This window comes from Spermophilus citellus (assembly GCF_964194105.1).
Source record: "Spermophilus citellus genome assembly, chromosome: 10".
NCBI lineage: Eukaryota > Metazoa > Chordata > Mammalia > Rodentia > Sciuridae > Spermophilus > Spermophilus citellus.
Window position 1 is genome coordinate 38406781 of NC_138197.1, and position 24506 is coordinate 38431286.

General features: G+C 36.6%; 1 protein-coding gene across 1 annotated transcript in view; it reads right to left on the bottom strand.

Annotated features, from left to right (window-relative positions):
- Nucleotides 1-12385: 12385 nt before the first annotated feature.
- LRP6 (LDL receptor related protein 6) overlaps nt 12386-24506 on the bottom strand; it is a 186384-nt gene continuing 174263 nt past the window's right edge. Inside the window, exons 20-23 of the mRNA XM_081311482.1 lie at nt 23179-23409; nt 21812-21948; nt 20342-20439; nt 12386-17783 (exon numbers count right to left, since the gene is read on the bottom strand). Coding sequence (XP_081167608.1) covers nt 17489-17783; nt 20342-20439; nt 21812-21948; nt 23179-23409 — 761 coding nt within the window. The 3' untranslated portion in view covers nt 12386-17488. The remainder of the gene's footprint in view (nt 17784-20341; nt 20440-21811; nt 21949-23178; nt 23410-24506) is intronic.

The window sequence follows — 24506 nt, forward strand, 5'->3', positions numbered from 1 at the left end:
AGTGTCCCACAAGAACTGATTTTTCCCAGTCTTTCTCAGAGGATTATAAACTCTTATAAACAGCATTATATCTACTTTAGCTTTGTATATCTAATGCCAGGCACATTTCTGGCACATAACTGCAGAACCATACCCTAGCCTTGCTTTTATTGCTTGTAAATCAATATATGACTGGAGTATGGCCCAAGATATGCATAGTCATTACAAGTTCTCCAAGTCTTTCCAATATAATCTGCAGCTTCTAGTCAAGATGAAGTGGTAGTGATCAGATTTCATTTCCTTCTTGAACCAACTAAATAACAGACAAAATAAATGAAACAACAATTTTCAAGACATTGGCATGATTACCACCTGGACAGGTAAGAAACTAAGTGAGCTCATACTTTTATTCTAGAGTATTGCACATTCAGTTTCCGGGCCATGTTAGAGAGAGGGGAACCCATTCAGGGGTCAGCAGTCTTTCTCAGTGGAGCAGGGAGAGCTGGGAGTCCAGGAGGGCCAAAGCAGCCAATGTGTGCAGGGAAGATAAAGGAGAAAAGACTGGCACATGACACTCCAGACATGCAGATGGTTCCCTTTATGTCTAGAGGTGAGTACTGATCAGTACATGCATGTGAAGAAATTACCCACGGCTTGGGAAAGAACCTCCTGAAAATATTTAAAGGAATATTCTCCAAACTTACACATAACAGGAGTAGTACCTATTTCAGCAACATGTTGAATACTCAAAAGAATTTCTCCTCAGAAATGTAAAAAAAAAAAAAATAGTCTTAAACACTCTTCTGCCTGCTCAGTAGAGACTAAGACCAAAATTGAAAGGATTAAATTTATCAAGTAACTCAATTACATATCAGAACAAAATTTAATAAGTTGTATAGGATTGCCAAAAATATCCAACACCCAACAGATAACTCACAATGTCTGGCATATAATAAAAAATTACAAGGAATGCAAAGAAGCAGGAAAATGTGATCCTAATAATGAGGGGGGATATCAGGCTAGTGATGTAGTTTAGTAGAACATTTGCAGGGCATGAACATTTGCTCTGGCTTCACACCCCAGAACCACCAAGGAAGAAGAAAGGTAGAGACATAGAAAACAAGAAAACCACTCTAGAAATAACACCACTTATAAAATTATTAGATAAGGGCACTAAAACTGTTAACTGTAGTCCGTGTGTTCAATAAGCCAGAGGAATGATGGAATATGTAAAGTACACATTATAAACATGACTAAAACCACACTTGCAGAGCTGAAATCTATAGTACCTCAGAAGAAAGTACACTGGGGTGCATTAATAGCAGATTAGACATTACAGAAGAATAGACAAGTAATTTGAAGACATAGCAATAGATCTAAAATAAAAGCAGGAGGAAAAAACCAAAGCAACAGTAAATCATAGGACTTCATGTGGTCCTGGGGACTGAACCAAGGGCCTTGGGTAGGCTAGGCAAGTGTTCAACCACCGAGCTGTAACCCAAATCATAGGACTTCTAATGGCCTAATGTGTTTGTAAGCAGAGTGAAGTTTCCAGATCTCACAGAAAACTGTAAATCCACAGAACCCCCAAAACTGAGTGAGTGCCAAGCATAAAACACATGTTGAAAATGACACCCAGGTACATCAGAATTGCTCAAAATCAGTGATAAGGAGGAAAATAATCTTAAAAATAACCAGAGAAAAAGGTGTATTGTATACAGAAAAACAAAAACTCAAATGATAGCAAACTTCTTGGGAGACTATATAAGAAAATAGAGTAAACCTCTCTAATGTGTGTGTGTGTGTATGTGTAAACCCCCCTTTAAACGCAGAATTCTATACCCAGCAAAAAGATGGTTTAAAAATGAAGATAAAGTAAGGTGCAGTGGTGCACATGTGTGATCCTAACTACTGGGCAGGCTGAAGCAGGAGGACATAAGTTTGAGCCCAGCCTGGACAACATAGCAAAATCCTGTTTCAAAATAAAACCCTAAAAGGGTTTTAATAAATAAAACCCTAAAAGGGACTGTGGAGGTGGCTCAGTGCCCTGGGTGCATCCCAAGTACAAAAAGAAAAGAAAAAAAAGAAAAGTGCAGCATACCAGAATTTGTTACAGGCACTAGACTAGTACTTTAGCAGAGGGAAATTTATAGCAGTAAACAGCTACATTAGGAAAGGACAGTCATTCATTAATTACTTAAGCTTGCAATTTATTTATTTTTGGACTTGGGGATTGAACTCAGGGCACTTAACCACTGAGCCACCTCCCCAATACTTTTTTTGTATTTTATTTAGAGAGAGGGTTTCACTGGTTGTTTAGGCCCTCTCTAAGTTGCTGAGGCTGCCTTTGAACTCATGATCCTCCTGTCTCACCCTCCTAAACTGCTGAGATTATAGGCATGCACCACCGCACCCAGCTTAAGCTTGCAATTTAAACTAGAAAAAGCACAAGAAAGGTATGAGAAAGGAAGTTAAAAAGGAGAATCAAAGAGCAGACTATGAAAAATCAATGAAACGAAAAGTTGGTTTGTTAGATCAATAAAACCTCCAGCCTGACTGATTGGGGGAGGGGAGGAAAAAACCAAAACAAAACAAAAAAAAAATGAAGGTCCAAAATTATTGGAATGAAAGAAGTAATATCTCTAGGTTCTACAGATAATAAAAAGATAGTAAGAGAACATTATAAATATTTTCATGCAAAAATTCAACAACAGATGAAATGGTCACATTTCTTGTAAGACAGAAACTAGCAAAGCTCACTCAATGAAAACAGATTTGGGGGCCAGGCATGGTAGCACACAGCCCCCCTCCCCCATTCTATGGGAGCTGAGGCAGAAGGATCCCAAGATCAAGGCCAGTCTGGGCAATTTAACAAGGTCTTGTCTCAAAATAAAAAGGGTTGGGGGCTGGTGTTGTGGCTCAGTGGTAGAGCACTTACCTGGCACATGCAAGGTACTGGGTTTGATTCTCAGCACCACATAAAAATAAAGTATACAATTTTCTGTTTAAAAAATATAAAGCTCAAACTTCTGAAAAAATAAAATAAAAAGGGCTGGGTGTGTAGCTTAATGGTAAAGTACCCCTGAGTTCAATCTCCAGTACTTGGAAAAGAAAAAAAAATAAAATGAGGCTGGGGATGTAGCTCAGAGGTAGAGTGCTTGCTGAGCATAAGTGAGGTCCTGGATTTGATCTCTAGCACAAGAAAGAAAGGAGGGAAGGGAGAGTGGGAGAGAAATGTTATAATATTTCAGTAGTTTCTTCAAAGTTTAGCATAAAATAAACATCTATATTGTGACTCCTCTATTTCACTGCTAGGAAGTCACTCAAAGAAAAGGAACATAGACTGAAATTTGTAATATATACAATAGCTTTATTTGTTAAAATCCAAACAGAAAACAATTCAAATGTCCACAATCAGAATAATGTACAAGTAAATCATGGCATATCCATACAATGGAATATTATCCAATGATAAAGACAAGTGACTACTGCTATATGCTGTCACACAGATGAATCTCAAAATAATTACACAAAGTAAAAGATACTAAAAAGAAAGCATGTACTATGTAAATTTATTTCTGTAGAATTCTAGAAAAAATGTAAACAAAAATGACAGAAAATAGATCATTGTTGCCTAGGGACAGGAAGGAATGGGAAGAAGGGATTTAAGAGGCATGAGTATTCTGGAGTGATAGAACTGCTCTTTATCTTGATTACTTTATTGCTTCATGGGTGTTTGTAAATATTACAAAACCTGTCACTGCGTATGTCATACTCATGCGTTTATTGTATGTCATTTATAGCTCTTCAAGGCTGTTATAAATTTTTCCAAGTTAAAGGTCAAGTTAAAACATTTGCAGACAATCAAAAGTAGAATTTCTCATGAGCAGACCAACAGTAGAAGCTATATCAAAGGAAATTTCCAGCCTGAAGGAAAATTATACTAGATGGAGGAACACCAAAAAATATGTGGGTAAATAAAAATATTTTTCTTATATTTAAATTTCTTTAAAAGATAACTGACCATTTAAAAAGCATGAATAGGGGCTGGGGATGTGGCTCAAGCGGTAGTGCGCTCGCCTGGCATGCGTGCGGCCCGGGTTCGATCCTCAGCACCACAAACAGACAAAGATTTTGTGTCCTCCAAATACTAAAAAATAAATATTAAAAATTCAAAAAAAAATAAAATAAAAAAATAAAAAGCATGAATAACAACACTTGATATTCACAGCATGTGAAGAAAAATTTATGACAATAAAAAATAAATAAATAAAAGACAAGAGAGCATTCTGGTAAGATGGTAAAGTAGGAAGCACCAGAAATCTGGAACCCATCTAAACAACACTGGCAGAATCTATCTGGTGTAACTAACTATATGGGAACTCTGGAGTCTATTAAAGACTTGCAACATCCAGGGGAAGGCTTCCACAGGCAAACTGCAGCTAACTGACATTTCAGCTCTGAACAAACTGACATTTATGTATCTCCTTTCCATGGAAAGGAATGGCACACTGGTTCCTGGAACAGTTTGCACATAGCTTTGGGGTAACCAAGAGGGAAACAAAAGGATCTCATCCTCCCATTATCAGGGATCTGTGCTCTGGCTGTTGGGTGCTTTGGTCACAGAGGTGCAAAGAGAGGGGCAGTCACTGTCTTTGCTTCCCCCACCCAAGTTGGTTACAAGCCCCTCTGGCTCTGACTGAAATGATTTTCAAGAAATTAAATTGGCCCGAACCTCTTTTTTTTCCTCCCCATCATTTCTCTCTTTTTTCCCAATAAGAAACCAAAGAAGAAAAGACTGGGACATTCAAAGGCAACTGTATATACTGGGAAGATTAAAAAGAAAAAAAAGTGACCTTGCATATCCACAGAGAGGCACAGACTCAAAAGATTCAAGAAGATCTTAAGTTTACACCTCAGGCAGATCCATGGCAGAGGCAGCCTACAGTAAAAAGGAAAACAAACAAAAACAAAAACAACCCCCACCAAACACGAGGGAGAGGGCCAATCTAATTTCCAGAAACACCACATTATCAGATTCAGAAGTCTAGTTTTTAACAACAAAATTGCTAGACATATGAAGAAAATTTGACTCAAAGGGAAAAAATAGGTCTGGGGATGGAGCTCTGTGGTAGAGTGTGTACTTAGCATGTAAAAGACCATGGATTCAATTTGCAGCACCAAGGGAAAGAAAAGAAAGAAAAAAATTCAACAGAAGCCAATCACAATAAAGATTCAATGCAGGTCTACTAGACAGACTTTCAGACTACTATGTTAAAGATGTTCAAAAACTAATGCCGGGCACAGTGGCACATGCCTGTCTGCAATCCCAGCAGCTTGGGAGGCTGAGGCAGGAGGATCACAAGTTCAAAGCCAGCCTCAGCAAAATCGAGGTGCTAAGGAACTCAGTGAGACCCTATCTCTAAATAAAGCACGAAATAGGGTTGGGGATGTGGCTCAGTGGTTGAGTGCCCCTGGGGTCAATCCCTGGCATCCCCCACAACCAGCTCCACCAAAAAAAAAAAAAAAAAAGGCGTTCAAAGAACTAAAGAAAGACATAGAGAAAGCCAAGAATATGAAGTATCAACAAAACAGAAATATCAATAAAGAGACTGTCAACATAAAAAAGAAGCCAAAAAGAAATTCAAAAGGTGACAAGTACAAAGACTGAGAAGAAAAATTTACTAGATGAATTTAAAGGCAGATTCGAGCAGGTAAAAGAAATATCAGTGGACTTCAAGATAGGATGAAGGAAATTACTGAGCCTCAGAAGCAGAAAGAAGGACTGAAGGGCTGGGGATGTGGCTCAAGCAGTAGCGCACTCGCCTGGCATGCGTGCGGCCCGGGTTCGATCCTCAGCACCACATACAAACAAAGATGTTGTGTCCGCCGAGAACTAAAAAATAAATATTAAAAAATTCTCTCTCTCTCTTCTCTCTCTCTCAAAAAAAAAAAAAAAAAAAGAAGAGAAAAAGAACTGAAGAAAGGCATACAGAGCATAATGCTATGTGAGACACATCGGTGGGCCAACATGCTCATTGGGGACTGACTACCAGAAGAAAGAAAGGGGCAGAAAGAACACTGGAAGAAATAATGGTTGAAAACTTCCCAGATTTGATGAAAGATGTGACTATATGCCTCCAAGAAATGGCTCGCACCTGTAACCCCAGCAGCTCAGGTGGCTGAGGTAGGAGGATCGTGAGTTCAAAGCCAGCCTCAGCAACTTATCAAGGCCCTTAAGCAACTCAGGGAGACCCTGTCTCTAAATAAAATATAAAAAAGGGCTGGGGGATGTGGCTCAGTAGTTAAGCACCCCTGGTAAAATCTCTGGTATCAAAAAAAAAAAAAGAAAGAAAGAAAGAAACCTTTGAATACATACTAATAAAAATTTGAGACAGAGAATCTTGAGAGTAAAAAGAAAGGACTCATCACTGACCCTCAGTCAGGCCATCAGCAGGTTCCTCAGAAAATTTGGAGAACAGGAAGAAAATGGGCCAATATATTCAAAGTTCTACAATTTAACAATCCTGTTAATCAAGAGTCCTACATTCAGCAAAACTATCTGCCAAAAATGACAGGGAAAATAATTCTCAGATAAAAGCCAGAGAGGGGTTAGTTACCACTAGACCATTCTGAATGAAGTGCTAAAGGGAGTCCTATGCAGGGTAAAATATAGGGACACTAGACAGTAACTTGCCACCCTAAGAAGAAATAAAAGAGCCCACAAAGGTAAATATAAAGGTAATTATAAAAGCTATTATTGTGACAATGATTCAGACCTCCACTTTTTACTTTGTACATAATTTAAGAGACTAATACTTTTAAAACAGTTTATATTTGGGGGGCACACATCCATAAAGATGGAACTTTGTGAAACAGCAGAAAAAGAGCAGTTTTGGGTATGTCATTGGAGTTGAGCTGCTATAAACAAAAATTAGAGTGTTATAACTTTAGGATATTAAATGTAAAGTCCAGTGTAGCAATGGAGGTTACAAAGAAAAATGGCTACAGAATATATACAAAAGGAAATGAGAAATTAAATGTTTTTACTAAAAAAAAAAATCAACACAAAAGATTGTAACACAGGAAATGAGGATGGGGAAAAGCTACAAGACATATCACAAATCTCAAATGACAGATGCAAGTCCTTTTTTGTTACTTTAAATGTAAATGTATTAAATTCTGTGTTAGCTTTTCATCCCTGTGTCCAAAATACTTGATAAGAGCAACTTAGAGGAGGAAAAGTTTATTTTGGGTCCCAGTTTCAGAGGTTTAGTCCATGGTGAGCCAACTCCACTTCCTTGGGCCAGAGGAGTGGTAGAACATCGTGGCAGAAGGATATGGCAGAGGAAAACTACTCCGTTCATGGCAGCCAGGAAGCACAGAGAGAGGTAGGGAACAGGAAGAAGACAGATCCTTTCAGGGCACTTCCTCAGTGACCCACTTCCTCCAACTAGAGCCCAGCCCCCAGAAGTCTATTCAGCTCTCCAGTGATAAAGTCAGAGTCTAAAAGCTCCCCCTGTGAACCTTGCTGCTCTGGGGAGCATGCTTTAAACACATGAGCTTTACGGAGGACAATCCAGATCCTAACCAGAACACTAAGGACAGAAATTAGAAAGATTTAAAAGTAGGGTCCAACTATATGCTATCTATAAGAGACTCAATTTAAATCCAAAGACTGAAATTAAAAGATGGAAAAGGCATTTCATGCAAATAGTAACCAAAAGAGAGCATGGGTGGCTATACTAATAGCAGACAAACTAAACTTTGAATCAAAAAATGTTTCAAGAGACAAAGGACATTATTGTTAAAAAAGTTCAATACAGCAAGAAGATATATAAATTTTTGTTATGGTTGTTATTTGGAATCAAACCCAGAGCTCAGGCATGTTAACCAAGTGCTCTACCAGTAAGCTGCATTCCCAAACCTTTTTATTTTTTTGTTTTGAGACAAGTTCTTGCTGAATTGTAGAGGCTAGCCTTGAACTTACAATCCTCCTGCCTCAGCCTCCTGAGTAGCTAGCATTACAGGTCAAGGCACATCAATTTTAAACATTTATGTTTAACAGGATCATCAACATATAGGAAGCAAAAACCAATAGAATCGAAGGGATAAATAGTTCTAAAATAATAGTTGGAGACTTCAACATTCTACTCTCAATAATGGATAGAACAATCAGAAAATAAGCCAATAAAGAATTTAACATAATAAACTATACCTAACAGATATATACAGAACACTCTATCCAATAACCGATGGTTGCTGTGGAAAAAAAGTTTTGTGGCAATTCCTCAAAAAATTAAAAAAAGAGTTACTACCTGATACAGCAATCACACTTCTAGGTGTAATTCTCATAAGAATAGAAAGCAGAAATTTGAATAGATATTTGTATATCCATGTTTGTGGCAGCATTATTCCACAATAGCTAAAACACAGAAGCAACCTAATTGCCCATTAATGGATGAATGAACAAAATGTGGTATGTATACCCAGTGGAATATTACTTGGCCTTAAAAAGGAGATTCTGGGGCTGGGGATGTGGCTCAAGCGGTAGCGCGTTCGACTGGCATGCGTGCGGCCCGGGTTCGATCCTCAGCACCACATACCAACAAAGATGTTGTGTCCGCCGAGAACTAAAAAATAAATATTAAAAAAATTCTCTCTCTCTCTCTCTCTCTCCTCTCTCTTTGGAAAAAAAAAAAAGGAGATTCTAACATAATTCTTCAACACATATGAACCTTGAGAACATTATAACAAGTGAAATAAGCCACTCACAAAAGGACAAATACTGTATGTTTTTACTTATAGAGGTACACAAAGTAGTAGAATCAGAGATTTAAAATAGAATGGTGGTTGGCAGGGGCTAGGGAAAGAGAGACATGAGTAGTTATTGTTTAATGAATGTATAGAGTTTCAGTTTTATAAGATGGAAAGAGTGCTGGGCGCAGTGGTGTATGCCTATAATCCCAGAAACTCAGTAGGCTGAGGCAGGAGGATCACAAGTTCAAGATCAGCCTCAGGGTTGAGGATGTGGCTCAAGCGGTAGCACGCTCGCCTGGCATGCTTGCAGCCTGGGTTCGATCCTCAGCACCCCATATAAACAAAGATGTTGTGTCTGCCGAAAAACTAAAAAATAAATATTAAAATTCTCTCTCTTAAAAAAAAAAAAAAGACCAGCCTCAGCAACTTAGTAAGACCCTGTCTCAAAATGTTTAAAAAGGCTCAAGATGTGGCTCAATGGTTAAGCACCCCTGGGTTCCATCCCTGCCACCCCCAAAAAATAAAAAAATAAGGTTATAGAGATGGATGACAGGATATTACAGAACTTTATGGACAAAATATATTGTTGCTTTGTTGTTGTTGTTGTTTGGTCTTTTGGTCATTGGGAGCATGTCCTCAGGATTGTAGGACTTCTGACACTTCCTCTCTCTTCTTTTGCTTTGTAGTCATGAGGTGAATTACTGACATGCACTGCTGGCATGATGTGCTTTCTTGTTACAGGCCCAGAAGTAACAGGGACAACTGATCATGTTCTGAAATCTCTAGAACTGCAAGCCAAAATAAAACTTTTCTCTTTATAAGTTGATTATCTCAAGGACTTTGTTATAGTAACAGAAAGCTAACATAGTTTGATCATTATGGAATTTTAAAATAACACATGGTACAGAAATGCCTGAGTCTCACATGTACCGGGCAAGTGCTCTACACTGAGTTACATCCCCAGCCCAATTAAGCACATTTTTGTGTGATTCATGTTTCAAAGAAGAAACAAGTAAAATCAGAAAATATTTGAACTGAATTATAATGAAAATATCAACATCTATGGGATATAGCTAAAGTAAGCTGGGAAGGAAATGTTTACCTTTAAGTGTTTACATCAGAAAAGAGAGGTCTAAAATCAGGGACTTCAGCTTCCATCTTAAGAAGCTAGCAAAATTAACTCAATGTAAGTAAAAGGAAGGAAATGAGTAGAAATCATTGAAGTAGAAATGAACACATAAGGGAGGAAAAGCAACTACTATGAGATGATTTCTTGAAAAGCTAAATAATACTAATATTCCTATAGTTTGACTAATCCAGATAAAAGAAGAAAAAAAGAATCTTTTTTCTCTACTTCTCCTAGGTTCATGACCAAAGTCTCTACAACAAACGGTAGATTAATAAGAGGAAACCACCAAATGTATGTAATATGTCTCACGTGACAAACGTTATTATAAAGAAAATGAAGTCCCAGGGCTGGGGATACAGCTCAGCTGGCAGAGTGTTTGCCTAGCATGCACAAGGCCTTGGGTCCAATCCCAAGCACCACAAAAATAAATAAATGAATAAATACTGAAAGAAACAGGCGTAGATAGTTGTGGAAAAACATGACAGAGCACAAATGATATGATCTAACAGTAATCTGGGGAAAGTTAGCAAGTCCTGTTAGTTTTAGAGACCCTATGTCTTCAAAGATAAGAATGTTCCTTTCCTCTGGTTAAAGGGAGGGACCTGCCTCAGTGGAAGATCAGAAAATACTGCCTGGATTTTTTCCCCCCTTGATTCAAGGGAAGAAATGAGGGAGTTTCAGAGAGACCATTCTTGAATAGACTATTCTTGAATTCTCTCAGCTTAAAATATTCAGTATGCAAAGGTGCCATATTTGGGGGTTACTGTGCTCTGAACCCCAAAGACACACATTATCAATATCAGAAATGAAAACTAATATTAAAAAGATAAGGGATACACTTTATGTCAAAAATTCCATAACTTAGATGAAATGGACAAATTCTTTGAGACACAAGTTACTAAAACTGACATAGGAATAGAATATATCTAGTGGAGAAATTGTTATTAAAAGCTCTCAAAGTAATCACTCCCATCTGTTATAGAGCCTGTGATGTAAGATGGGCATGGGGTTGTCTGGATTTCAAAAGGTGTCAATTCCTTTGGCAAGCAGAGCCAGGACCCAGGGGAAAGGAGGCATCCAGTAGGGATCTGCATGGAATAGAATACCACACAGGTATCTGGGCTCCAGCAGACTTGACTTTACACCTGGCTCCTTGAATGCCTCATGTGAAAGGCCCTCTCTAGACTTGGTGGCGGAACTGATCAATGATGAGAGTTGCTCAGGTAACTACACTAGAGACTACAACTAAGAAATAAATACCAAGAGAATGAATTCAGGTATGCCTTGACAACTGATTAGAACCTAACATTAGAATCTAGATCTCTGTCCTAGTACCCACTGCCAACCTGTTTTTGACCAAAATATTGCACTGGAGGTTTTCATGCTCAAACCTGACATTTCTTGTTAAATTTGGTCATTAATCACTTGGTGGTGGTGGTGGAGGAAGACAACAGTGCCTGGTGTACAGTAAATGCAGGTAAAAAGTTACTAAAAATTGTCTTTTATTTTAGTCTCTTTGTTGGGGGAAACCATTTATCTATTGTGACTAATCTTAATTTGCAGATGCAAATCTCAAAGCAGAAAATCTTCCAAATAGTGAAAAGGAATTGTGCAGAATGCATAATGGTATAAATGATGAGAGATCTGACTACATTAATTTATCATATGAATTAAAGTTACAGAAACAAGACAAACAGGATCTGGGAATATAGTTCAGATGGTAGAGGGCTTGCCTTGCACACACAAGGCCCTGGTTTCAATCCCCAGCACCACCAAAAGAAAAAAAAAAGACAACCATATTCAAGGCAATGAAAATAAAAAGGACCGTGTAAAAATCTATCTGGGGAAAGGGCACAAACCACATTCTAGGGTTTTCCCCATTCTTGAGACCATCTTCAATTCAGGCAAACCAATCAGAGTTCTGCCTGTCTGATTTAACTGGGAATGGCATGGTTTGTATAGCTTTTCCCTTCAGGGGAAAGAATATAAGTCAGCAAACACCAGGGTAAGCATACTTGGTCATACTAGATCCATTTTACACTTTTGACATTTGAGGTCTACTACTACAAATAAAACAAGTAGCTTTTTCCCTGGCTATCAAACCAGTATACCAAGACTCAAGCCAGAACCTGGTAGTTCAGGTTCCTATTGGCTTACCACAACCCACCCTCATGGAAAGTGTTATATCATACTGGGCTCTACATCAGGACAAGTAATGTTCACTTTATAAGCAGATGTAGGGGAATGGAAGAGGATTGCTTAGAGTCCACATCAGGACTCCTTCCAGTTCAGTGAAAGCAAGAGCAGTCCTGAAGCACAGCTTTTTTTCCTCCTTCTCTGTTACCACTCACAGGTACCCTCAGCGCTGACAAGGGCAACAGACCTTCTCAAGTCTGTCTTTTCTAGGGCAATAGAAATCTAGAAGAAATACAGCCAATACAGCTGGGTTTTGTTGTATTTGAAACACAGGAATCTTATTCATATCACAGCAAAGCACACCATCTACTGTTTTAATTTCTTGATGAGAATAAATGACACTTATTTTTCCACTGTTTTATTATAAAAATCAACATTTCATTTGTTACAATTCAGCTTATTGAAATAATCAAAAAGGGAATCTATACAAGGTAGTTTTATACAGTTTATAATTAAAGCACTTATTTTACAAAAGGGGGAAGTGAATAAGTGGACAAGGGCTGACCAAATGTTGGCCATTATAATATAAATACATCCTTGCAAAGCACCATCGTACCAAAGTCGATGAACATAGAAACACCAGTTGACTTTAAGACAATGACAAAGATTAAAGCTTAAGAAAAAATTTTAAAACATAAAGGATAAACATCTGAAAGCAGCACCAGATCCTTCACTTGCAAGTAAGGCTAGTACAGTTTAAGCTTCATGGTATCCTCTTTCCTCTTCTTAAATTTCCCTCACTAACCCAGATAATTAACTTCATGTAATAGTGGAACTAACAATACTTGCTTTACTTTCTTTTTAGTACCCATATTGAGGCATTAATATATTGATACATATCTATATCCCCTGACCTTATATGATTAAAAAACAAAATAACCCAAATGGACAGTTAAAAAAAAGCATGTTATCTATATTCTTTGGTGTTAACTTCTGGGCAAAGTCTATGTGACAGTGGGAAGTCTAACAGTTGGCTTATGTTAGGTCCATATTTCACTCCTGAGTACAAGCAACCACTTAGTTTGTAGATTAAGAATGCCTTGTGAGGAAAACAGATTAGTTTACCTGGATTTAAAGGGGGTGAAGAGTTGGGTCAATAATTTGCTTCTAAGTCATTAAGATGAACCTAAGAATCTACCTTCCCCTCCAGTCAGGTACAGGATTATTCTAATAACATGTGGAATCAAGTCAAGGAGAAACATCCTCACAATATGGATTCATAATGTTCATAACTTAAATTTTTTAAAAATTAAAAACATGTACTTTTATGCTTGAGGCCCAAAGTTCTTTACTTTAAAACTCTGAGAATTTCAAAAGCCAAATTTTGAGACTAATATGATACAGTGCCATACCAGAAGCCAATAACCACACATGTTACCAGTACTTTCTAAAATTATTTGTTATTTCTCTTGGCCTATTTTAGGCTTGGGATAAGAAAAAGAACAACAAATAAAAATTAAATTTATTGAGTTTAAGAATTCTGCATAGTAAGTTTTAAACAATACTTGATTATAAACTTCTTTAGGACCTAGTCTGTGCCTACATTTAGTGTATAGTGTCAATTGTAAATCCTGAAATGCCTGTCAACTGATACTTCCACACCCATATCCATACCTCAAACTATGGATTTCTTACATTTACTAAAAGAATGGCCTATTTGGGAATGTGAGAAGTCCAAGTTTGTTGTTTCAGAATCTTGTAAGGTTTCCCCTCCAAGAAACAAAAAAGATTTTAAAAACTACACTTATAGGAATTTAATCTAAGCAAGGTCTACATAGGGAATCAACAGCAACCCACCTAACTGCAGAGAAGCAGCTTGCTTACAGCAAGGCTCTCCAGTTCTATTAATCATCTTTGGTATCAGGGCACACAAACAAAAGGATCTCATTACAGGTAAGGTAAGCCACAGCTACTAACTACCTGAAAAGTTCTTGGAAATGGTCTTCATTAATGTGCCTTTACAGCAAAACAAAAGATATTTCCCCCAAGGCCACTGCTACCTAAGAGATACTGGCTATTCTTACAACTTAATATGGAATGAGTTGCCCTTGTACAAATTATTGACTTAAGAGTATTTTAAAATAAGACCTGTCCACCTTAAATTCTATTGCTCAAAGCTCCCTCCTCCCAAATTACAGGCTTACTTTAGATGAAAATGTACTTTAAAGTCTTTATTTCTAATACACTATTGTCCCTCTAGAACAGTTGATGTTTTTTTTTTTTTAATATTTACTTTTTGGTTAGACACAATACCTTTATTTTATTTATTTATTTTGCTGTGGTGTTAAGGATCGAACCCAGGGCCTCGCGAATGCTAGGCAAGTGCTCTACCGCTGAGCCACAACCCCAGCCCTAGAACAGTCGTTTTTAAACTTATTCAAGGATCATCTATCTCTTGGTGGTACATCACAAAGCGTATTTATATTAAAATTAAAGTAACAGTATAATATTCTGTGTTTAACCAGATATCTTGTGACACACCATATAAAAGAGAGCCACCAAGTGCCAAAACTACAATTAAAATTTCTTGAAGAAAAATTAATACTGACAAAATTCTATCCAACAACAGGGTTTTTTTTTTTTTTTTTCCTTTTTTCCCTGTGAATGTGCCTTTCTCTTATTTCACCAACAAAACTCCTTGGGCCACTGTTAAGAAGGACCTTAAGAAGCCACGTCCAGAACTTTAGTGATAAAAGACCATTTCAATGTGTAGTGCACAGAAGGTATGCTGTGTGATAATTTTAACTGAATCAAAAGGAGGCATACTTTAAGATACAGGTTCAAAAGGGATACTTGTATATTTAATGACTCTAATGAAATTTTATTCATTTTTCCTCTTGAATGATGGATCTAGCAATACACCAAATTTAGAACTCCCCCCCCCTTTTTAAATCTTTTTCTGATTTGTGGTTTCGAGTTTATTTTTTTCCTCACTTTTTCCAATTAAAGCTCTGTGTTTAACAATTAAGATGTAGTTTACTTTAGTATAACTGTCCATGTAAACTGAGAACCAACAAATCACCCCCAAATTTGATAATACTCTCATCAAAAAGGACTCTCAGAAATATTAAGAATCCATTTCAACCACCCCAGAAAGAGGATACTGAGATTAAGCTGAACTGCCTTCAAATAATTTCAAACAAATTGGCACACAAATTAGTATTTTGCAAGAAGAGGCCATTGCCATCGCAGTACAAGCATTTGGACTGAGATACAACAAGGCAATATTCTTCTTAGTTCATTATAGTGCAAGTTTCCACATGGGAAGCCCACCAGATAAAGATGCACATTAAAAATGTAAACATATAGAATTCTCAAATTCTAATTGATACCCAGTTACTGCTAACCTTTCCATCTTCATTTGTGCCCCTGTGTGTCACAGAATACAAGTTCAACGTTCATTTTAAGACTAGTAGCACTTTGTTCCACCAACAGGAAGAGTAATGCTTGTCTGACTGAAATGCAAGACACTGATGGATTACCATTTATTTAAATGTAAAATCAAGCTGCCCCCAACAATCTGAGCAACATTCTGAAACCACATTTTTTCCCCTCTTTAAATTGTTTACATAGGTATTTTTTTAATTGCTTAAAAAATTACTTCACCTCTGCTACAATTGTGAATCCTTTCTTTTATTGTTTTCTCTTGGCTCCTGAAACCCAGAGGGGCCTCTTCAGGATTGAATTTTAAAATCACTCAATGACTAACTAACCAACACCTGTAAGATAAAAGTATGCTAGTTTAAAAACACGTTTAATTTTAGCAGAGAAATGCTAGACACAAGTAAAAAGCAGGAAACCAATTTCTGGTAAGGTGGCACAGCAGTGCTAGAATCATTCCACAGGTCAGCCCTGATAGCTGAAGATGTAGCAGCCCCAGTACCACACACAACAGCAGGTCAGGCAGGGCATGTGAGAGACTTCCATCATTCCCCTCCACCCAAATTCTGACAGCTGAGATATTTATAGTTTATCTGCTCAATTTAACCCCATTGTTAAATTTGTTAAGTTATCTCAATTCATAACGAGATAAAAGAGAACACACAAAAAAATACATGAGGTGATTATAAGAATTACTTGTGGATAATCAAAATAACCTACTATTCACAGTGGGTAACAAGAAGATATTAAACTCATGTCACACATTAGAAGAGGTATGTATGTAGACAGCATTCTGAGAAAAACTGGTCTAAAGAACATGAAAATGTCACAAATAGTTAATTAGGGATAAACTAACAACAACAAAAAATTTTTAATATTGCTTATAACCAGAACATATTTAAACGCTTTACTCAAAAAAATATATATATAAAAATGATTTTCATATTGTCATATGCTGAAAGTACTGCAAGGATATATGATTAATTTACAACAAAAATGTTATGATTAGATTTGTAATTTTTAAACACTGTCTATATGTGTTGTAAAAAGACATTTTAATGAGCATTAAAACAATCTTGGATGTAAAGAAGACCAATAATATGGCTAACTTTTGATCATTTATGCAAAAACAGCAGTCAAATTGAAGAGCTAAGCCTATTGCAGGATGGAGCTAGTAGAAATATTAAAGTCAAAACCTAGTTTAGAAAACACCATTTAATTGATTCCTCAGATAAAAAGCTTGAATAAACCATGTTCTCTTAGCAAATGGCCTAAGTTGCTGGGGGAGGCAGCAAGGTGAAAAACATCTAGAGAAAACTTTAATTTTGATAAAGGTGTGGGCTCTAAAGTAGGGACAGAAGATGTGCACATATGCAGCCCCCAACATCTCACAGACCAACAATCTTGCCTACAGCACCACCATCCAGAATGGATTCTTGTAAGTATATTTCTTCCTTATTAAAATGGTTGGATTCGTAAGAGAAAACAAAGCCCTTTGTCCACGGTTAGTTTTAATTCCTTTTTTTTTTCCCCTTGTCTCATGATTTCTTAACTTCTTGGCCCTCAAATGTTAGTTAACCTGAAGGCTATTTGGCTACTTCCAAGCATCTATGGTTTGCTGCTCTGAGATGGACTTAATTTCTTTCTAAAAATTTTTTTTTTCATTTTTTTGGTATCAATAAAGTCCAGACATTCCTGGTCAGTGATGCCTTTATTATTCCTGTTTCCTTTGTACTCAGTCACTTCACTGGGTTTAAGGCATGCTTTGTGTATTCAGTTTGCAAAAATAAAACTTTTAGTACAAATTTATTTTTTTATACAAACTTTTATGGCACAAGCAGCAAATCTGCTATTTTAAGAAAATATATAAATATTCTTTTCTTCTGTACAAATATCTCCAGTATTCCCTACCCCATTTTATAACTTTTACTATACATGGTCTGCCTCATCCTTCTCTAATTGCTCCCTCCCCCCCTCCAGATCTCAACCAGATATGTATTTACATTTTCATGTTGGAGGCAGTCAGAGGAGGAGGGCCCCTCCTCAGGAGGAGTCTGTGCAGGGAGAGGGTGGCGGTGGGTAAAGGTGATGGGAATAGCTCCTCTCTGTGTATGGAGAAGGTGGACAGCTTTCATAGTTCTCCTCTGCTGACAAGTACTGGCTTCGGGGTGTGGGAGGTGGGGGCACAGGTTCTGAGTCATAGTTCAAGTCACTGGTATAGCCCTTGGCTGTTGCCACTGAGGTCATTCTCCGGCTAGGAGCATAGTCACTGTCACAAACATCTGTGCTGCAGGGTGTAGTGGGGGGTGCAAAGTGCCGGTAGCTATATGGTCTGTAGCTGGTACAGGAAGAAAATATAGAGAAGCAGAGTTAAGTTTTATGGAAAAACAATTTTCTTTAACAGAATTCAGGGACATTAGATACAAACTTCACTTGCAATTTAAATCTGCACATTTCAAGAAGCAATTTGCAATGGTGGATTAGCAGAGGAGAAAAGAACATGCATTTTCCTATCTGCAAATAAAACATAATTAGAGGTAAGTAAAAATGGATAGAATGAGAAATCAGAGGTAAATTCAATCTAGATGTGCTTTTATATCTTCAAGTTAAACTTTATCACAAAATACAAAGGAACTATTCAAAGTTCTGCTTGGGCTGGTAAAGTGTGTGCTTAGCATAATGAAGACCTGGGTTTGATCCCTAGTACCATTTTTAAAAAAGTAAGAAATTAAAAAAGACAAAGTTATACTAAATGGTCATGAAAAATGTGTCTGTTATACATTCTGCATAGTGTATCGAGTAGACCTTACCAATTGCTATAGTTTTATAGCCTATGAGAAGAATGAGTTTTTCTGGATTTTACACTACAAATGGTAGCATTCCCTCAACATTCTCTAAATGCTCCATAGTTACCTGACAAATAATTTAATGATGCTTGAAGTCTTCATTTCTTTTTTAAAAAGTTGAATATTACATAATTCAGGCTGAATTTTGGTAGACAACCTAAAGGGCATATCTACCCTGTTACTATTACCACTAGTAAAGGGAAACTGCTATAATTTGGGGAAAATAGTTTTAATTCACTATAGACGGGAATACTGTCATAAGAGCAGCTTTAACTGAACCTCAAAATGTTAAATTTTAAATACTCATAGAGGACCAGTAAATTTCTAATATATATTTTCAGAGGTTTAATATATTTCTTACATTTTTTTAAAAAAAATCTTTACAAGTAATCCATAGTTGCTAAATATGTAGCCTGGCTATCTAAGAAAAAGGCATCGGAACGAGAGGAACATACTTTCCTACTTCTAGATGTAAGTTCTTGTATCTTTCTATTATAAATGTGGTAATGGGTACCTTATTTCATATTTATCCCAAAGATTTATGCATAAACTTTCTCACCAAAGTGACTACAAGAGAAGGGGCAAGACCAAGAATAATTGATAGAATAATTTATAAAATACTTAGTGATATGAGCACAGGAAATAGTATTCCAAGACACAACCATCTACTGCCACTCTACCTGGTCTCAAAAGAAATGACTTCCAGAAGACCAGAAGTTACATGACCTGCTGAGCAGGTTCTCAGAGGCTTTTTCGATCAATGTTGATAGTATGTTGTAGTGCTTTTGTTTCTACTTTTGTTTTGGTCCTATCAAATCAGGTGTCAAAGACTAGGTAAAATGTCCCGGCTAAGCAGTAAAAAGGCCAAATATAATTCTGCTTTTTCAAAATTCTTTTTTTAAAGTTCTGGTTGAGACAAAAATTTCATCAAATGATAAAAGACTTGATATAGAACAAACATAAATTGGGCTTAAATGAAACATGAGAAATGTTTAAATAATAACTGTTTTCCATGTAGTTATGTTTATTGTTATCAAAGTGTTTTATTCAATTTGAATTAAAGAAATTCCTTTTTCAAAATAAAAGTTTGGTTCTTTCCTTTTGTTTTTCAGTTTCTGGTCTTCAGTCTTCTGCTTTTCTGTTTTGACATTTTAGAACAAACTTGTGGCAGAAATCAACAGTATGATAAACCATAAAAACAATTAGTTCAGAGCCAAGTCTATCTCAACAGCTTTATATAATTAACTGAAATATAATTCAAATAATACTCTAAGTAGTTTCCATTGTATTTTCGTCCATGTGTAAGGTTATATCCGATCAATTCAACTGAAATGCTAGGGGACATCTTATCTGAATGATCATGGGCATTTGGAGATACCCACAGACATAATACTATGTCAAGACAGAGAATACAAAGATGCTGACTTTCTGCTGGCCTTTCAAGGAAGATGAAATAAGGCAGACACAATGGTAACTGACCTGTTCAATTTGCTCTATAGACTCACAAAATTAGCATAAATGTATAATTTCCCCTGTTGTGGCTTATAAATATACTTCATTTATTTTAGCCAGTCTTAATATTCTCCATACAAGAACATGAGAAATCTTTCACTCCATATCACAATAACACATGCAAGCAAGAACTGACCTTGTACTTCTCTTAAAAGAATTTTGTGCTCTTAATACCCCTGCTGTTTGAGAGCTCACACAACTCTTTGAACAATCTTACCCCAATATTCTATCCTTAGAGCATCAATCACACATCTGACTAGTAATTTATTTTGGAATTAGTCATTTTGGTGGGTAAACACTGCCAAAGCCTGGAGTCTACTTCATTACTCTAATTGCCAGCATCTGTAACACTCTTTTAAAAATGTAAAATGCCCAGAAAGAAAAGGATTTGTGAGTAAGGTAGTCAGCATTACCAAGACAAAATGCCTATTCTCCATCTGGTGACCAACAACTGCTCATTTGGGTCTTCTTCAAGCCACAACTGGAATACTTTCCTCTAATAAGTACTTCAACTTACACTAAAAGAGGATGTACATACCTGTATGACCTATGAGTAGAAGGGCTGTTTGAAGAATATCCAAATTCCATAGTGTAATGTGATCGCTCTGTGGCAGGGGATGGTGGTGGGTTCAAAATCTAGAAAGAAAAATAATTAACATATTCAAATAATAAGCCTACTCCAGATGAGAGACTTGGATTTTCTTTTACTTTTTTTATTCCTATTGTGTTTCATTACACTTAATGTTAGCTTAACACTGATCCTTAAATATATTTAACTTTATATATTTATAATCCTTATATTTAATTTAAATAATATATTTAAGTTAAATTATTTAACTTTAAGCATGAGGTTAAATAATAACACTAATCCTTTTCCAAAGAACTGACTTCAATTAGTATTTTATGATTGTGGCTCCACTTTCCCTAAGACAATCTTATCATTGCTAAAAAGTATAAAGTGGAAAAGAAAATCTATAATCTGTGAGTTACTGGTTTAAGTTCAGCATAGCTAGGTTCTGATTTTTAAAAACTGTATACACATACAAACACACACCTTCCCTTTGCCATATTGGGGATTAAACCCAGGGGCGCTCTACCACTGAGCTTTTTTTTTTTTTTTTTTGGTATCAAGGATTGAACTCAGGGGCACAATCACTGAGCCACATCCCCAGTTCTATTTTGTATTTCATTTAGAAACAGGGTCTCACTGAGTTGCTAAGCATCTAACTTTTGCTGAGACTGCCTTTGAACTTGTGTTCCTCCCACGTCAGCCTCCTGAGCCATTGGGATTACAGGCATGCAGCACCTCTCCCAGCCCCAGCCCTTATTATGTTTTACTCTGAGAAAGGGTCTTACTAATTTGCAGACTCAAATCAGTACTGCAATCTTCTTGCCTCAGCCTCCCAAGTCACTGGGATTAGAGGACATGTGCCACCACGCCTGTAACTTTTTAAAAAAATTTTAAATATTTAGAAAAAAATTAACAATTTAAGAGAAATTCTAGGTGTCCTTCCTCTTTTGGGAGGTCATGAAATGAAGGTACTTATTCTCTTAAGAGATACCATTCAGTATTCTATTTTTACTTGAAATGGAAAAGTAATGCCCAGTGCTTTCAAATATGCTGCTGGTCAGTGAACTTAAAAGAAATATTTATAAGCAGGAACAGTGTGGTAAATCCTTCTGAGACTTACATACTTAAATTCTTTATTAAAAAACTATTTTTACAGCTGGACATGGTGGCACACACCTGTAATCCCAATGGCTGGGGGTGGGGTGTGAGACTGAAGGATCAAGTTCAAAGCCAGGCTCAGCAACTGTCTCAAAATAAAAAATATAAAATGGGTTGGGGATGTGGCTCAGCAGTTGAGTGCCCCTGGTTCAATTCCTGGTATCCAAAACAAGAAAACAAACCAGCAAAAAAGAAACAGTCATTGAAAACCCACAGATTAATCTAAAATGCTATTTATTTTAGTATTCAGAGAAAAACACAGCAAGATAGACTGCTTACTGCAGGGAAGTAAGTGCCTTTGGTGCTTGAAGAACTGCTTGATGATGCTCCTGTGACATGTGCTCGATCATAGGGAGGTCCACTACTTCCCCCCATGATACTGAGGGAGCTGATCATTGATTTACCTCGAGACATTCCTAACATAAAAGAGAGACAAAAACAGAAGATGAGGGGTGTGAGGAGGGAGGAGGGAAGCGCTACTGGCCAAACTGTATTGTTATATTGTATATATGTACAAATATGTAGCAACAAATTTCATCAATATGCATAAATACAATGCATCTATAAAAATATGGGACAAAAACTCAGGATGAGTAAGATTATAAAAATGTATGAAATAATTTTGCTCAACACTAGGGTCCCAAACACCAATAGTTAAACAGAGACCTTCAAAGTGAGGTTTTTCAACAGCCTGGAGGATTTGAAGGAGAAAGGATGAAAGGATGGAGGTTGTCATGCATGGTAGGTTAAATAACATTTGTTTAAAAGGGAGAAAAAAAAATTTAGGGCCTAAACACAATGTATGGAAGATATTTCTTCACCTACTGGATGCAAACATTGCTGGAATCAAAACTAGCAACTTTAAAGAAAAAATTCTATTTCTTCCAAGTAGCTTCCCTAAATTTCACATCCAGAAAATTGGTATAGCACCAAGAAAACACTATCATAATCAGCTTAAATACAATAATTATTTACTTAATAATTATACCCAAAATATGTTCCTATTTTCAGGTCTTTGGCCAGGAACCTCCTCTTCATATTCATTAAAAGGAAGGCTTCTTTTCACTAAGGGCACCAGAAAACACTGAAATGTAAGTTACACTTCCCTTGAGCAATAGTGCCTACCCAAGCATAAAACTTCTGGCTATTTGGCTATGCCTAAATCAGTCCTAGTCCTACTATCATCTGTTAAGTCAAAAAAAACATAAAACAATATATCCCTCCCTTCAGTCACCCACTTATTTCTGAATCTTTGTCTGCTGAAGGGAAGTCTACCTATTTGGTGACTTTTTATTCCTGGGCTCAAGAGTAAGAGGTTTCCTGGTAGTTATGAACCTGAAGAATGTATGTTTATAACTCTTCACCAAAGGATTGGCTGATTCGCTTTCAGGAGCATGCCTCCAGAGGATAGAGGACTCAGAGCTTGCAGATATATTTGCTTTATATCCTTTGCAAATTTCTACCAAACTCTTTGTGTAAAAGAGAACGTGCAAGAAGTAAACAAGAACATTGTTCTTATAATTTTTTTAAAACCCCAAATAATCTAGTTTCAAAGAAAACCTAGGTAATATTCTGTTTTCACAAAAGAGACTTAATAATCTTGCCAGGATCTAAGACTTGATTTTCATGGATCAGTCTTAACTCACCTGGAAGAGATCCTGACAGAGAACTTGGGTGTGGCACATAACCAAGAGGCACAGAAGCTGGTCCATGAACCACATAGTCATTAGTCATAGTTTCCCCATCTCCCTTCATACGTGGACACAACATCCTCTGGCAGATAAAGTATATTGTTCCAGACACAAAAATGGTAACAATTACTCCAATAACTGAACCAACTGTGTTAGTGGCCTGTGGTGCTGGCTCTTCAGTTGGATCTAAAATGGAGAATATTGTATAGTTATCTAATAGAAAAATAACTGTATATTCAAAATAGCAAATAAAAAGAGGGTTTACTAACAATGTGAAACTATAAAATTAATGAATACAACTCACATATTTTTCTTTTATGAATCCATATATATACCATGCTCCATGAAAATAAGAATGTCATCATTAGGAATCAAAATGAACCACATTAAGTGAAGACAGAAATAAAATAGATTGGTAAGTATAACTATAAACTGACAGAAACAAAGATGGCAAATATAAATTTAAACATTAAGAAGCTTTAAATTCATAAACAGATAAAAGTGACTTTTTTCTATGTATCATAAAAACCTACGGTTTCTTTTGGAATTTCAACATTATATGCCAGAAGGGATGGACCTAGAAAAGTCATCAAATGTTTTGACTTGGAATGCTGAAGAAGCCCAAAACAGCTCTGAGCACATGTTGGAGTTTAGGTTTTAATGATGACATTTAGGCCTAGTAAAGGAAAATTAGAAACTACAGATGATCCTGGATTCCCAGAGCCAATAAGCTGCTATCCTCAGGCTGTCTATGTCTAGTTGCCTAAAGGCAAGAAACATAGGTCTCTGATACCCAATTACTAGAGGATTCACAGAGAAAAGCTAGAGCACTAGAGAAGAATTCTGCCCAGGATATTCACCTTCCCTGGATCCCTTTAAGAAGCCTTTAAGAAGGAGACGGCTTTTTTTTTTAAATGCAGAGTATATCAACATCAGAGGTAGACAGAAAGAGCAAATGTACTTATCAAATTTAGAAGGGTTTCTATTTAGAGGGAAAATGCTTCCATTCTGACTAGTTAACATATTTCACAGCTGCAGATCCTTTAAATTTTTTTTTCTTCTGCTTCACCTTACTGTGAATTTCCCAAACACACAGCTAATTTATATAGATTATATCAAAGAAATAAGGTGAAAATGATAGCACTAAGTTATATAATATATAGGGACTATCTGTTACAAATTTAGTCTGTGGAATCTGAGGCACATAATTGCTAAGCAGCAATCCCACCTTTTTTATTCATTTCTAGAACCTTGGTATTCCTTTCCAATGTCAAGCTTTAAGA